The 15,587-nt window shown below is 42.6% G+C and overlaps 1 protein-coding gene across 7 annotated transcripts in view; it reads left to right on the plus strand.

Annotated features, from left to right (window-relative positions):
• Window positions 1–14,632, plus strand: part of LOC108235353 (unc-79 homolog, NALCN channel complex subunit) — a 31,784-nt gene extending 17,152 nt beyond the window's left edge. For 4 of the 7 annotated variants that reach the window (XM_017415300.1, XM_017415309.1, XM_017415343.1 and 1 more), the window contains 28 exons: window positions 584–765; window positions 969–1,170; window positions 1,259–1,441; window positions 2,586–2,654; window positions 3,035–3,372; window positions 3,456–3,638; window positions 3,947–4,109; window positions 4,394–4,543; window positions 4,675–5,937; window positions 6,536–6,637; window positions 7,201–7,317; window positions 7,448–7,550; window positions 7,631–7,771; window positions 7,906–7,944; window positions 8,059–8,171; window positions 8,266–8,351; window positions 8,705–8,878; window positions 9,103–9,171; window positions 9,258–9,368; window positions 10,532–10,636; window positions 10,727–10,804; window positions 10,921–11,010; window positions 11,104–11,279; window positions 12,983–13,166; window positions 13,270–13,473; window positions 13,817–13,894; window positions 13,970–14,011; window positions 14,086–14,632. In XM_017415300.1, the coding sequence (XP_017270789.1) occupies window positions 584–765; window positions 969–1,170; window positions 1,259–1,441; window positions 2,586–2,654; window positions 3,035–3,372; window positions 3,456–3,638; window positions 3,947–4,109; window positions 4,394–4,543; window positions 4,675–5,937; window positions 6,536–6,637; window positions 7,201–7,317; window positions 7,448–7,550; window positions 7,631–7,771; window positions 7,906–7,944; window positions 8,059–8,171; window positions 8,266–8,351; window positions 8,705–8,878; window positions 9,103–9,171; window positions 9,258–9,368; window positions 10,532–10,636; window positions 10,727–10,804; window positions 10,921–11,010; window positions 11,104–11,279; window positions 12,983–13,166; window positions 13,270–13,473; window positions 13,817–13,894; window positions 13,970–14,011; window positions 14,086–14,274 (4,934 nt within the window). In that variant the 3' untranslated portion in view covers window positions 14,275–14,632. The remainder of the gene's footprint in view (window positions 1–583; window positions 766–968; window positions 1,171–1,258; window positions 1,442–2,585; window positions 2,655–3,034; window positions 3,373–3,455; window positions 3,639–3,946; window positions 4,110–4,393; window positions 4,544–4,674; window positions 5,938–6,535; window positions 6,638–7,200; window positions 7,318–7,447; window positions 7,551–7,630; window positions 7,772–7,905; window positions 7,945–8,058; window positions 8,172–8,265; window positions 8,352–8,704; window positions 8,879–9,102; window positions 9,172–9,257; window positions 9,369–10,531; window positions 10,637–10,726; window positions 10,805–10,920; window positions 11,011–11,103; window positions 11,280–12,982; window positions 13,167–13,269; window positions 13,474–13,816; window positions 13,895–13,969; window positions 14,012–14,085) is intronic. The other 3 variants (XM_017415316.1, XM_017415324.1, XM_017415334.1) reach the window with 3 other exon arrangements.
• Window positions 14,633–15,587: the final 955 nt, after the last annotated feature.

Genomic DNA, 15,587 nt, shown 5'->3' on the forward strand with positions numbered 1-15,587 from the left:
GGGTTCTTCTGCTCATTTTTATTATTTTAAGTGGGTGAGGGATTATGTGTTTTAGAATTAAAAAGACTTCAGAATTTTATCTAAATCATTATGAATTTAATTGCCTGAATAAGTGCTCACTTTCTGTCCAGAATGGAAATAAAGGCAGTGGTGAGAGAAGTATTCATTTACCACTATATTAATGTAAAAATACTGCTGGTTTGGTCCCTCTGAAAAAACAACAACAACATGCTAAAACAACAGCAACATGTTACTGTGCAGCAGCAGGCAGAAGTAGAATAAATTGTAGGGATAAACTCTAATTAGTAAAAATAATTAAGAAATGAAGGAATTTTTTTTAATGTTTTGGGAGATACTGAAGAGTTTGAGATATGAGATTTCAGTTCAAATGTTAACATATGAACTGAAATCTCACATGGTTTCATTGCTTCTGTTTATTAAATTATAGTCTCATAATTGCTCCTGTTTATTAACTTATGACAATTAATTCAGGACATGCGGCAGATCATTTCCTTCTTATTCGCCGTTGTGTGTTCGGTGTTCCTGATGGTGACTCATTTTTACCCGTTAAAAATCTTCCCAGTCGAGAAGGTCGCCGTGCTGTGTCGCTTCCTGGACATCGGCGCCGTGACAAAAAACCACCTCCTGAAGTACTCCTTGGCCCACGCTTTCTGCTGCTTCCTGGCGTCCGTGGAGGACGTCAACCCGGCGGTGGCCACCAGGGCCAGGCTGCTGCTGGACACCATCAAGAGGCCGGCCCTGCAGGTGATCTGAACACAGCAAAGTTAGAGTCCTGTTTGGCTTTTAAGGACAAGAAATTATGATTTAGAAATAAATTTTGTAATGCACACATTCCTTTTGTCTGTTCTTTACTGATGCATTTAAAAAAAATCAGTAAACTCAGGTCCATCTAGCAGTAAGTCTGTTATAACTGGAGAAACCTCACAGGTGCATTTTGCATTCTGCAGGGCTTGTGCTTGTGCCTGGATTTCCAGTTCGACACAGTTGTGAGAGATCGACCGATCATTCTCAGCAAACTTCTGCTGCTGCATTTTCTCAAGAAAGACATCCCCGCTCTCAGCTGGGAGTTTTTTGTCAACCGCTTCGAAACCTTGTCTCTGGAGGCTCAGCTGCATCTGGATTGCAACAAAGAGTTCCCCTTTCCCACTAGTACGTAGCCGCGAAGTTCTCGTTCAGGTTCTTTCCACTGCTCTTAAAAGAAGCCGGTTTCCAAAGTGAATTTTTTTTTTTATGACAGCCATTACAGCTGTTCGAACCAATGTGGCCAACCTCAGTGATGCAGCGATGTGGAAGATACGGCGCGCTCGGTTTGCCAGGAATCAGCAGAAGAGCGTGCGTTCTCTGCACGACAGCGTGAAGGGAGGCCAAGCAGAGTCCAAACGAGCGTTTTCACTTCCCGAGTCACTCAGCAACCGACTTCGTGAGTAGCAGGAGCAGACAGCCAGTTTGTGTCCGAACCTTTGGGTTTTCACTTTAATCTGGGGTCATGCTGTTGAGTCAGCATTTACAGTGTTGTTCTTTTTTGCAGTCTAATAACTTCTACAAACTTTGTGGTATTTTAGTCCTTCATATATCAAAACAATCAGCTTGTTAAGGAGATAGGTGCTTTGACCTTTGGTTTTTGTAACCTTTTTATTTTTCAAAATAATTAACTTTATTTACAAATTCTTTCCCCACAGAAATACTCCGAGATCTCTTAATTCCTTTCAAACTAGTTTTAACTAGCCTTTTGCCATAGTTAGCTTTTAGTTAGCCATTTGTTAATTAGAACTTTAGTTAACCTTTAGCTGCTTTTTAGCTAGTGCTTTGCTTCTTTTAGCTTTTACCTCATGTTCTGCTAGTTGTAGCTTTTTCAGCTTTTTGCTTATTTTCCAGCAGAGATTCAGTCCTCAGCGTTCACGCTGCATTTCCACAGAAAAAGACATTTCTATTATTCGCAAATAGCTTCCAAGTCTTGTTTTAGTGTCTCATATGTGCTTTAGAAATGGTTCAAAGGTTAAAAAGATCTTAAAATGTCAGCATAAATACAACTTAAAACATCAGATTTTTTATTTCCCAAAAGAACACAAAAGGATCACACCTGGTGATCTATTCATTGAGGACGATTGTGTTGATATTGTTAATGTTTCATATGCGTGTTTGCATGTTAACATGTTTGTGTGTCGTGTGACCTTCCCGTGCAACAATAAGTGCACCAAAACCAACCCAAACAGATGACTTGATAATTCTTATCTTACAGGGCAGCATTTTCCTCTCTCCAAACAAAACAGTTCCCATTTAAACTAAAAAAGTTCAGCTTCAGTTTCTCTCTTATAGAAACTAACTGCAGACTGTTGTTTCGCAGAGTAACTTTCCTGCCACACACACACTTGTTTATCGGTCTCCTGCGTGTGAACTCCCATGAACACAAACTCTTGCCTATTAGAGCACATGTATATGTGTTTTATTCTCGCCTGTGTTGTTGTATCCACATGTGTTGTATGACCATGCAGTTTAAACGTTTGTCCTTGTGTTCCCTCCCCTGTGCATTTCCTTAAATTGTCCTCTTCATATGTGGTTTTTAGCTCTAAGGCTCACAAGGCAAGAGCAATCTGCACCGACACTTGGAGATATGATAGAGAAGGTCCTGCCAGGTAAATAATAACCAAAATCAGAAACATACAATGTTACTTTTTACAATTGCATGATATTGGAGGCAAAGCATAGAATGATTATTGGCAAAACTCTGAAACTTCTAAGGTGAAAGCAAATATTTTATGAATCTGCCATCATGTTTAAACTTATTTTGGCACAGCAAATAACAATAAAAAATGCACACACACACTTAACACAGTTATCAGGTCATTTTTGTGTGTGTGTGTCCCGTTTTGTATATTCCATAAACTCCCTGCACTGATCTATGGATACTGCATGATGATGTCTCCGTATCCCCTAACAGGATGAGTTGACTCCCCCACCTCAAAGCTGTCACCCTCTCCCCGCTACCGCACCCTGCCCTCTCCCCCCTTCATAGCACGTTTCCTCCTGCACTTTAACCCTGACGCTTCAGCCCCTCTTGCAGGCCAGACTCCCTCCCCTGAAGACGACACCATAATCAGAGATCTGCTCCCGGAGAACGCCGGCATCGATCACCAGACTGTTCACCAGCTCATCATGGTGCTCATGAAATTCATGGCCAAAGACCAGAGCAGCGCTGAGGCCGACATCAGCAGCGCCAAGGCCTTCAACACGGTGAAGCGTCACCTGTATGTGCTGCTGGGCTACGATCAGCAAGAGGGCTGCTTCATGATCGCACCTCAGAAGATGCGCACCTCCACCTGCTTCAACGCCTTCATCGCTGGCATTGCACAAGTGACTGACGCCTATAAATTAGCTTTTCACTTTTGTTGTTTCTTACGTCACTGATGCTGTGATTATTTCTGTGTTTCCCTCAGGTTTTGGACTACAACATTAGTTTAGGAAAGCAGTTACTCCCCCTGGTGGTTCAGGTGTTGAAGTACTGCGCATGTCCTCAGCTGAGACATTATTTTCAGCAGCCGCCTCGCTGCTCCTTGTGGGCTTTAAGGCCACATATTCGGCAGATGTGGCTCAAAGCTCTGCTAGTTATCCTGTACAAGGTATTTATTTCATCAGTTGCTTCTTTTACTTCTACACATCTATTTAATTGTTGATTTAGTTGATTTTGACAACCTTTTTTAACATTTTAAAACTGTATTCAACTCAAGATTTGATAACGACAACATCAAATGTTCAAAATAAGATAATGCATGGCTATTTATCAGTAGTTTTAGATCCCTGCAGTGTATTATTACTTCTAAAATACATACATTATTTCTTTTTCACACTTTGCATACTAGTTTTTTAGAAACAGGACCTTAACACAAACAAAAACCTGTTGTTTATCATTGCAATATTTGTACTCTAGTATCCCTACAGAGAAATGGACAACAGTAAATTGGTCCTCCATCTGATTCACATCACCATCAACACACTGAACGCTCAGTATCACAGCTGCCGTCCGCACGCTGCAGCCGGGCCGCTCTACAGCGACAACTCCAATATAAGCCGTTACAGCGAGAAAGAAAAAGGTGAGGCAAAATGACAAATAAGGCTTAACCTTGTTTAGTAAATAGGATGGAAATACTACCAAATTTTCTGATTTGTTGGGATATTTTAAAGAAACAGTTCTGATTCAATAGATATAAATTGATGTAACATTTTGGAAAAATTTAAAACTGCTATTTTACTAATAAATGCCACAAAAAGGAATGCCAAAGTAGGATAGAAGCCATGCTCTTTCTGGTCTTGTATTTAGTTTGAATTCCTTTCAAATGGAGGGCTCATATTTGATATATTTTTTCCTCCATGTTAGAGGAAGACAGTGTGTTCGATGAGTCAGACGTCCACGACACGCCCACTGGTGCTGCTAACAAAGAGTCCCAGACCTTCTTTGCCCGCCTGAAGAGAATCGGTGGCAGCAAGTCTGTGAAGTACCAGCCAGTGGAGCTGAATGCCAAGAAAAGTAAGACGCTTTCACAATCCGCTGTGTATTACAGCACATAGACTGATCCTTTTATTAGCACAGCGTTATGTGATTGCAAGCTTCTTCTTCCTTTCACTGTGATAAAGTCTCACTATTTTACTGTGTATCAGGCGAAATTGAGCTGTCAGAGTACCGGGAAGCAAGTGCCCTTCAGGACAGCATCCTGCACTGTGTGAGGGAGGAGAGCACCAGGAAGAAGCGGCTACAGGCTATGCACAAGCAGAAGTCTCTGGATATCTCCAACACAGACTCCCTGCTTTTCAGTTTAGACGAACATCGGCGGAAGTCGTGCATTGATCGTTGTGATATGCAAGTTCTCCCCGTGATCCTGCCCCCGTCCTCCACCACGTTCCGCAGGCAACATGGTAAAGGGTCCTCTGACGGCTCTTCGTTTCGGATCGATCCCGTGGATCGACGAGGCTCCCGGGGAGGCCAGTCTGACACGTCTAAGCCCGTCATCCCAGAGGTCCGGCTCAGCTGCATGGAAACCTTTGAAGACAAACTGGATCAGGGCTCTTTAGAAGGCTCCGTACAGGAGAAAGAAGAGCAGGACCTTATTGACCTCTCCTCCGACTGCACCTCAATTCCCGAAAAACACTCCCTGCTTTCTATGTCTGACAGCGACTCCTTGGTTTTTGAACCGCTGCCTCCGCTGAGGATTGTGGAAAGTGACGAGGAGTTTGACCTCAACACCATCATAGGCTCCAGGTTCAACGGTAGTCCGAAGATCTCGGCTTCCCCTGCAAGCAGTGACACTTTGCGGCTGTCTCCTGTGGTCCAGGTGAGTGTGGAGGACTGTTCCAGTGGAAAAAAGAACCCAGAACCTGCTGGAAAGGTGGGCTCACAGCAAGAAACTCCAGGAAAGAAACCCAGAGGTGTGACACCCAGCGCCTCTTTAGATCTCCCTGAACGGCCGGAGAATGTTTGCAATGAAAGCCCTATGACCCTGAAGCAGAAGAGAGATCTACTGAAGAAGACTCCACATGTCCCTGACAGCTCATTGGATGACACGTCCGTGACCTCTGAGGACGTGAGGACTGGACCGGGCGCAAGCCCCGCCGGCAAGACCGTTTTCTTAGACATCCCAGAAGACAAAGCAGAGCCGCTGTCCTCTCCAGAGAAAAGCAAGAGCAACAGCAATGATGAAGAAGAGGATGGGGATGACGAGGAGGACGATGAGATGGGGGATGAAGCAGACAGTGACCCCAAACCTGAAAACACGGACGATAACGATGAAGCCGAGTTCAAAATCCAGATTGTTCCCCGGCAGCGAAAACAGAGGAAGATAGCAGTCAGTGCCATCCAGAGGGAATACCTGGACATTTCCTTCAACACCTTCGACAACCTGGAGGGTGAACCAACCAGCGAAACCGGTAAGAGCAGAAGATAAACACCTTAAACTGTGTTTAGTGGTCATATCTTAACAGTTTGTCTTCACGTTCGTTTGCTTCTTATTTCTAAACGATCCTTTCAGAATATCTCAATTATTTAGGAGACACATGTTCCTACTTTAAAAGAAAAATAAATCTGTGATATGTTTTGGCCAAAATGAACATATCAAAAATATGAGAATTTTTGAAAATTAGACTTTCAAAACTGGATTAAATTGGATGAAATGGAATTAAATGTCTCAAATAATCAGAGAATTAATAATAGACTGCCTTTGTGCAGACTTCAATAAAATACTTTGTTGAAAATGTGAAAACCAAAACAATTTGTTTTTAACTTCATATCACAAAATATCCCAACAGGTATGTAAACCTAAGAACAAATATACAAGGAAAAAAAAAACTTTATTAAAGTAAATATTATGTAGAGTAAATTGGAGCTTAACACAAGATGAACTGAAGCAACAAAGCTCTAAACTGTGCAGAAAAACTATGACGTTTGTATGAACTCTTGTGTTTACGGTCATCATTTGTTCAGTATTCTTACAGGATAACTTATATTTTGATGCCCATCATTCAACAGAACACAAAGTCATGTCTGCGTTGGAAAAGCCTCGAGAATCTGCCTCAGCCCCGACTCTGGAAGCTGCCATGCCTGAAACAAGCCATCGCTCCTCGGTGTCAAGTAAGATGCAAATAATGCTCTAAAGAATCCATTTATTACCTTAAAAAGTGTTGTTTGTTTGTTTGTTTTAGTTGAAGTGACAAATACCTTCCTTATATGTATTTTTGTGAATCCCTAGGGTTGGTCTAATACAGTGTGACTCCTGTAGTTTTTGAAATTTTATTTTAACAGAATGTAATTTGAGATCTTACCAATAAACCTAGAACCTAAAATAATGATTAGGGCTGCAAAATAGATTGAAAAAATATTGTCATTGCTCACAGTGTCAACATGGTAAAGAATTGCAATTAAGTAGAGGCACAAACTGCAGGCCAAAAATATATTTTTGCCAATCAAGTGGACCCTTGTCATCCCGAATCCTCACAGCGAATCTAGATGAAAGTGGTAGAGATGCTACAACACACAGAAAGTGCTGCAAGCATCATGAAACCAGAAGGGAAAGAACATTTTGTCCTTGTGCTATAGCCGTAATCTGTAATTTATATACATGTTGCTGAAAAAAGCTTTAACCAGTTCAGCAGATTCTTAAACGCAGGTGTTTTTTGTGCGTGTCTCACCTTTAGCTCAGTACCGTCAGGTGAAACGAGGCTCTCTGGGGGCTCTGACGATGAGTCAGCTGATGAAAAGACAGCTGGAGCATCAGTCCAGCGCGCCACACAACATCTGCACCTGGGAGACGGGTCAGTCATTCTCAAAACTTAAAAACACAAGAGAGAACTAAAACTAAAATTAAAAAAAAATTACTTGTTGTCCAGAAGCTGAAACTAGACTGAAGGGAAAACACTTTTTTTTTTTTGTTGTCTTTGACAGGTCCTACAAAGACAAGTCTGCTCTCAGCACCGAGCACAGTCAGCATGTTTGTTCCGGCACCTGAGGAGTTCATCGACGAGCAGCCCACCACCATGTCTGACCGGTGAATGAATCATTCAGTGGCCGCCTGCAAACAAGTCATCTTTATGCCTAACCGCGCTCCGTTTTTCAATGTTTCTGTAGGTGTCGGGACTGTGCGGCTGTGCTGGAGGAATATGATGAAGAGACTCTTGCCCTCGCTGTGATCGTTCTCTCCATGTTCATCCACCTGAGCCCAGATTTGGCTGCTCCCATGCTCCTGGACATCATGCAGTCTGTGGGCAGGTACAGCACGGCAGCTCCTGTGAACGTCCCCGCAACCCTCCACTTCACCCGTTAAATGAAGTTTCATAACTCGCTCTTAGAACTCATGCATAATTCATCTCCAAGTCCTAATCTGCTGCTTTGACGTCTTTCAGGCTGGCATCTAGTGGCAATTTTACTGGACAGGCTGAGAGGTGGGAGACTTTAAAGGCGTCGCATCAATACGCTCAGATATTCACGGTGCTTGTAGTTTAATAATATAAGTGAAGCGTGACTGACACAAGCATGCTCCCTGTGATGTTTTGCAGTATGTTGATCCCAGGAAATGTAGCAGGTGTGGCCAAGCAGTTCCTCCGCTGCATGTTTCACCAGCTGGCACCCAATGGTATCCTGCCTCAGCTCTTCCAGAGTAACATCAAAGGTCTGCTTCTTCTTTTATTTTTTATTTTTGGTGGGGCCAAATCTGACATGATGCGGAAGGAACTAACGTCATTTCCTTTCTTGTTATCTCACAGATGGGAGTTTCCTGCGAACACTTGCGACCTCGTTGATAGACTTTAACGAGCTGAGCTCTGTTGCGGCTCTCAACATGCTTCTGGAGGTGTGTGGGTGTTTAGTCATGGAACCAGCAGGGGGAGCTCTTGTCAAAGCAAAATATCTTTTTAATGGCAAGCTGCTCAGCACAAGCCCATTTAAAAATTGCAAATTATCTAAGTATTTATGGAAAGCTTGTGTACTCTGAGCCACTGGGCCACTTTTTTGTTACTGTTTGGTCAAATAAATATAAATGACAAGAAACAATCAATGAATTAACATATTTGAGCAGTCATCTGCACCTCAGTGCCCTTAATCACCAGCTTTCAGCAGTCTCATTGATTAGTTAAATGGAAATAAATTCATTTATAGAACTTCATTATAAAACCTTGTTATGGTTTATGCCTCTTTGCCCACCAGGGCTTGAACAACAAAAAGAGCCTCCCTGCAGGGGGCACAATGCTGCACTGCCTGGACAACATCGCCTCCTTCATGGAGGCTCTCCCCATGGACTCCCCTAGCAACCTGTGGACAACCATCTGCAACCAGTTCCAGACCTTCCTCGCAAAACTGCCCTCTGTGCTTCCTCTGAAGGTAGATATCAACTCTTCCGCTCACTCAGTCATGGTCTGATATGGTTTAATGTGATTATGGCTCAAGGAAAAAGCATCTCACAGTGCCCTTGTCTGGCTCAATAGGAGAGCCTTAAAATTGTAATTGATTTGAGTCTGATGCTTTTAACCTTGGGGGTCAAATTAGTGCACAGATTTATTTTTGCCACTTGAAGCACTGATGGTCAAATGTTTGTGTCTCAACAGTGTCCGATGGATTCCAGTTTACGGATTATTATTTGTCTCCTAAAAATCCCAACCACGAATGCAACTCGGGTAATTTCAAACTAAAAACGTTACATTTCAGTACATTCCTGCCCAAATGTCTTTGATATTTACCACATCCTAACCTCTGTTTACAGAGTCTCCTGGAGCCTTTCTCCAAGCTGTTGAGCTTTGTGATCCAGTACGGCACATTCAGCCTCTCTTACCTTGTAGAGCTCTGTGGACTGTGTTACAAAGCCTTCAACAAGGTGTGTTTCAGATGTTTTGCCTAAAATACAAAAGTTTAATTAATCTGCGGTATTGACAGAGCCGAGCTCCTGTTTGCTGGCCTCTCACTCATCACCTACTTCCCCTGACTTCTCCAGGCAGCTAGAAGAGTGGCCATGTGTCACAGATGATTAAGTAAGCAATCAGCCAGTATTGATTAACACTATTAGTTTGTGTGCCAGGGTTGAGAATGTATGGCGTGTTCTTCGTGGCTCCCTGTAGCAGAGATGGAGCTGAGGCCGCCTGCTCTGTTCGTCAGATGTCAGCGCCGTTTACTTTATGCCCCCTGTGTTATTGATTTTTCACACTCTCCTTAATTCCTTGCCTTTTTAATATCCGCATTTCCAGAGCCTCGTGTTGCCTTGATCAATTGCTTTTGGGTCCCGTTCTGTGGTGTCACTTTCCAGCTGCTTCAGGTGGCTTTGGAAATTAGGTTTTAAAGGGGTAGTTCAGAGCTTTCAACGTGTGGTTCTGCGTGGCGGCGGCTAGCGCTTTTAGTTAGGCACTTTAAATGCGGCAAAGTTTGTCACATCACGCACGCACCATTTACCACAGCTGCACGCCGCAGCATTTGAATGGACCCTCTTATTAACTCCGTAGCTTAAGAACACCCATTTGACTCGCTATTTACCAAGTGGACATGCTCCATTAACTTTTAATTATGAGAGGGCCTTTTACAGGTATGAGCACGAGCAAGCCACACAGTGGGAAATGTCAGAGGCAGCTTTGCAGAGGAACATGTGGCCGCTTCGAACGTAAGCAAACATGACTGCAAAGAGAAAGAGCGAGGCAAACTGGAAGCCTGAAGATGACAGTGTGGTTTGTAAACAGGCAGCTGGGCTTTGTGTGGAAGAGATGAACAAAGAGAGCAGCCTGTCCTCGGGGAGGGAGAAGGCAGCCTGACAGCCTCATCTGAGCTGCCTGGGACTCTGGGAGGAGAGATCTGGACTGGCCTAAATCTACTCCTCGCCTTCACTATTCTCTGTCTCCCTGGCTGCCCTCCCTCCCTCCCTCCCTCCCTCTTTCTATTCAAGCTTCAGAGTTTATGCTCTCCGCTCAGCATGAGTAAGGAAGAGTGATAATGGAAAAAGGCAGTCTTGCTGCTCCAGTACATTTACTCCATTCTCCTTCTCCTCACATCCAGGAGCGAGATAAGTTCTACATGTCCCGCATTGTGGTGTTGGAGCTTTTGCAGGCTCTCAAGTTCAAATCTCCTCTGCCTGATACAAACTTGTTACTGCTGGTCCAGGTAAAAAATAAAAAAGAAGGGCGTCCTCTATTCAGCTCAGTTTGTACAAATCCATAAATCACAATCTTACATACCGTGAATCTTTGTCAGTTTGTTTGTGCAGATATTGGCACACGTCTAGCTGAATCCACCATCATCCAGAAACACATGATCTCGACGCTGCCGGGGGTGAGACTTAACACTCTGTGTGTTGCAGCCTTATTAAGATCAGCCTCGTAAAACAGCGGGAAGTACGAATAGACCCCTATGTGGTAAGAATAAACTGTTTTTTTTGTTCTCAACAGTGTACAACAGCAGCAATGGAATGCATGAGGCAATACATAAGTGAGCTCCTGGACTTCATTGCAGATATGCATACTCTAACCAAACTGAAAGTAAGGCTCATTCCTCATACGAGTGGCACGAGTTGGCAAATATCTCATCTTAAGTTATTCCCCCCTCATTTTGTTTCTTCTCTCTAAATTCAGAGCCATATGAAAGCTTGCTGCCAGCCACTCCACGAGGACACTTTTGGGGGCAACCTGAAAGTAGGCTTGGCACAAGTTGCAGCCATGGAGATCAGCAAAGGCAATCACCGTGATAACAAAGCTGTGGTCCGTTATCTTCCCTGGTTGTATCATCCACCGTCCACCATGCAGCAGGGGTAAGAAGGGCCAATTAGGAGCAGTTTAGTGGGGCAGTTTAAACAGTTTACTTATACTAGTACAGAGGTTTATGTTTGTCTCTGTATTTTGTTTTTATGGCTTTAAGAAGACTGTAATAAAGTACTAAATAAATAGAACAATATTGGGGGTATTGATTTCTTTCAGAATCAATACCTTTACTGCAAAAACACTGAAAACGAAAGGGGAAATATTTACGAAGGATTAGAAACAGCATATGTTATGCAGTACTGCTGATTTCCTAAAATAATAACAATGTATTTGCTTTTTAAAAAGATCTCTGAAATAAATGATAAAACAATATTTTTAAGCTTTGTATTTAGCCATATAAATATAAAACTGGCTCATTATTTTTTTAATCTGAAACCCAAAGATTGATTTGATTTATTCCTCTTTGATGGCCTGCTTGTGGTTGTGTGTTTTGTCTTTTTTTAGTACTACAAAAGTGCTCTTTCAATCACTCTGTCATGCATACTCAAGTGGCTGCAAACAAGGACATTCTGCATGTGGAGAGACCAGGGTGATTGTTCGAGAGTCAAAGCTCTTTTTAGTTTTTTTCTTTTTTTTTAACTGTTTTGTTTTTTTGTGTTTCACAGTAGCATTTTATGTGCATGTGATGACATTTTTTAATGAGATTTGAGTTCATCATCTGCCTGTTTATACATTCTTCCTATAGGGTTCAGAAATAACCCTATATGGTCAAGAGAGCGGAGCTAGGAAGTGACGGTTGAGCTGTTCATGTTTTGAAATCGCTAAATGTGAAGAAAAAATGCCTTGAATGCTTCCGTGATTAACTTCTTTCATTTGCATGTTCATCAACAAATATGACCTAATGGGTTGCCTATTTAAAATTGACTCAAAGCAGAGTCGTGACAGCTCTCTGATCTGAACAACTGCGGTATATGTGGAACATTTATAGCACGAAATACATCACATTCGAGCACCACTAAGATAAATCAAAACTAAAATCTGTGCTTGCAAGTGTGATTGCTGCTATGTTCTCATTTGTTTGCTTGTTTATGTTGCTTTCTGGTCACAACGACTGGGAATTAAGCAGCACAGTTTAAGGACAAAAAAAAAAAAACTTTTTAAGGACAGGAAACAACCACAGTAATATTATGTAGCGTGCCAATGCAAATTATCCCCAGCATATGAGAAGCTGCCATTTTTCTTTTATCAGAAAGCCCCACTAATTTGGATCCATACATATATTTATGAGGACACGAGGATGAAAGAAAAAAGACTTTTGTAGTTCCCCTTTGGAGCAGTTGTAGTTTAACCACACATGATTGGTGCAAATTTACATCTGCCTTCACGTGCAGCATTATATTTCTCATTTGTTAGTAGATAGAACTCAAGTTCCTGGCAACAGGAACCATGTTTCTCAACTAGTTTAAAATTTGGTCTTAATCACACACACCATATGGTCTTGATTAGTTAGACTTTTTGAGCTAATGCAAACCTGAAGACTGTGGTTAAATCCAGTGCTCCATTTGTTGAATAATTTACAGACTTCATTAACTCCAAAAAATAATGCTTATTAGAGATGTGTGAAAAAGATCTGAAAGTATCTTTATGCAGAGCTGCCATTGTGGAAGTGAAATGTGTGAATAGTAGGACACAGAGCCTGTATTGTGTGCACATTTGTCAACATTTCTAATTTGTCAACATTTTATCTCCTTAGGCCAAAAGAATTCATTGAGTGCGTGTCCCACATCCGTCAGCTGTCCTGGCTTCTTCTGGGCTCCCTGACGCACTGCGCTCTGCACCAGGGCTCCACCTCCTGCATGCCCATCCCTCTAGATGCTGGCTCCCACATTGCAGATCATCTTATAGTCATCCTTATTGGTTTCCCAGAACAGTCAAAGGTCGAGCTGACTCAAATCCCTTTTCACGGTCGCTGAAAGTTGTTGTCAGTATGAGCTGTGTTTTGATCCGCTTTGATTTGTTGCTGTCGTTTGCCACCTCCAGACGTCGGTGCTGCACATGTGCTCTTTGTTCCACGCTTTCATGTTCGCTCAGTTGTGGACCATCTACTGTGAGCAGGCAGCTGCTGTGCCGTCCCTGCAGAACCAGAACCAGACGGAGTTTTCCTCCAGTGCGATCCTTACAGGCCTGGAGTTCTGGAGCCGGGTCACACCGAGCATCCTGCAGCTTATGGCTCACAATAAAGTGGTAACTGCTCATCTTAATCTCTTCAAATAAAACCCTTATTTGTCATACTATGAGTAATCTTTATGTTACTGCCTGCCACCAGAGGCGAGTGGTGATAATGTTTTGGCCTGTATGCTTGTGCTTGTTTGTAACATGAGCCAGTGGACGGATATTAATGAAACTCTCAGGAATTAATCATTGGATGTACATCTGCAACTCATTAGCTTTTTGAGCCAGCTCAATTCAAGCCTTCCCATCTTAAGACGATTTTAGTTTAGAGCTCTGGCATGAAGCACAGCTTGAAGAAGTGTTAGACCTTTAATTTTAGATGTAATCATTGGTTCTATTCATATTCGTTTTCTAGATGGTAGAGATGGTGTGTCTTCATGTCATCAGTTTGATGGAAGCCCTGCAGGAATGCAACTCAACCATCTTTGTCAAGGTAACATGGTGTTTTTTGTATGAATATCTTTCTATGCAACTTAACATTTAGCATAAAACTCATTCTTTCTTTCAGTTGATTCCAATGTGGCTCCCCATGATTCAGTCAAACCTCAAGGTAAGTCTTTCTGTACTTACAGGCTACACGCCTACAACTTCAAACCGTAACGTTCTCTTCCATCCTCCTTCCAGCATCTGTCTGCAGGGCTTCAGCTGCGTCTTCAGGCCATCCAGAACAGAGTGAACCACCAGTGTCTGCAGGGCCAGGCGCCCGGGGCTCCGCCGTTCGCCTTGCGCAAGTGGCTCCAGTGCACCCAGTTTAAGATGGCTCAGGTGGAGATCCAGTCGTCAGAAGCCGCCTCACAGTTTTACCCTATGTGACCTGCACACCTGCATGCACCTGCCTTGACTGAACCCTGTGATTCACAAAAAGAGACTCCTGCATCTACTAATGCTGTGGGATTCATTTGAACTGAAATACTTTCAGCATCTTTAGTATAATACTTATATATGTACAGTAAATCTATGCTATTTTAAAAACAACCTGTGATGGATAAATATGTCTGAACTGTTGCATTCAATAGATCTGACGAATCAGAGGATGACCGAGAATTTCTATAATCTCATGTTAGTTGTTAAATCTTATACATGCACACTCTGTTACATTCCTGTCACTTTTTAAGTTGCTTGCTCGCAAGCTGAATAATAAAAGTCCTTTTTGCTTTTCTAAACACTGAGACACTTTGTCATTTTGCTTGAATCGCCGACCCTTTCAAAATTCAAATGTGACATTTTCTGCCCTTTGACGTCCTCACCGGTGTGGAAAATGTCCGGTTCCGCCACAAAGCAGGTGCGATAAAATCGGCCCGGGAAGTCTGCTCCTCTGAACGAGAAACCGAAGCTCGGGCGTCTGCAGAAAAAAAAAAAATGACATGACAAGCCTTACCCAGCTGCCGTCTGAGATCCTTGTCAGACTGTCAGTCATGCTGCCTTCTGCCATCAGCGCTCAGATCGATCAGAGGCCAATCTGAGTTGCGGCAGCAGCTTTGTAACTCGATAACATGGAGCCAGACATTGGAGGTAAACAAGGCTATTTAGGTTGTAAACCCCCTTCCACCTAGTCCATCCTTCTGCTCTTTGGCAGCAGCAAAACAGATTGGCCCTCGCATATACCAAGCAAACACAATTACCTTTTGGACTAATGTGGTTTGTTGTGATTAAGCATTGTTGTGAGGTCTAACTTTGTTATCACAAAGCTCTTGTCTGAGAATAACAGATGACATGACAGCAGGGCTAGAAAACCGAGCAGCACATTAATCTTTGTTTTCATCTTTCTTGCTGCAAAGATTTCATTATCAAGCTTTAAGATGAATTAGATCTGATCACATAAATGTGCTCTGCTGGTAAAAAAACAAAACAAAAACAAAAAAATCCCAACATTTTGGGCAAAAATGAGCCTGATTTGATTTGCATTGTTTTTTTGAATTATTACTTTTTAATAACCTCATATTTTGGAAGACCCATGCAGAGAGGTGTCTGGAAAATGAATCATTTGTGTAATGATATCCCACAATGTGACAAACGAACACAAATACACACGTAAACACTCCGTGGTGACCTGAAGCTAGCTGAATCAGGCTGCAGTGCCCCTTCTCATCAACCTCTAGCCTTAGCTCATCAAAGAGCCCATCTCC

Source organism: Kryptolebias marmoratus, linkage group LG10 (assembly GCF_001649575.2).
Source record: "Kryptolebias marmoratus isolate JLee-2015 linkage group LG10, ASM164957v2, whole genome shotgun sequence".
NCBI classification, from domain to species: domain Eukaryota; kingdom Metazoa; phylum Chordata; class Actinopteri; order Cyprinodontiformes; family Rivulidae; genus Kryptolebias; species Kryptolebias marmoratus.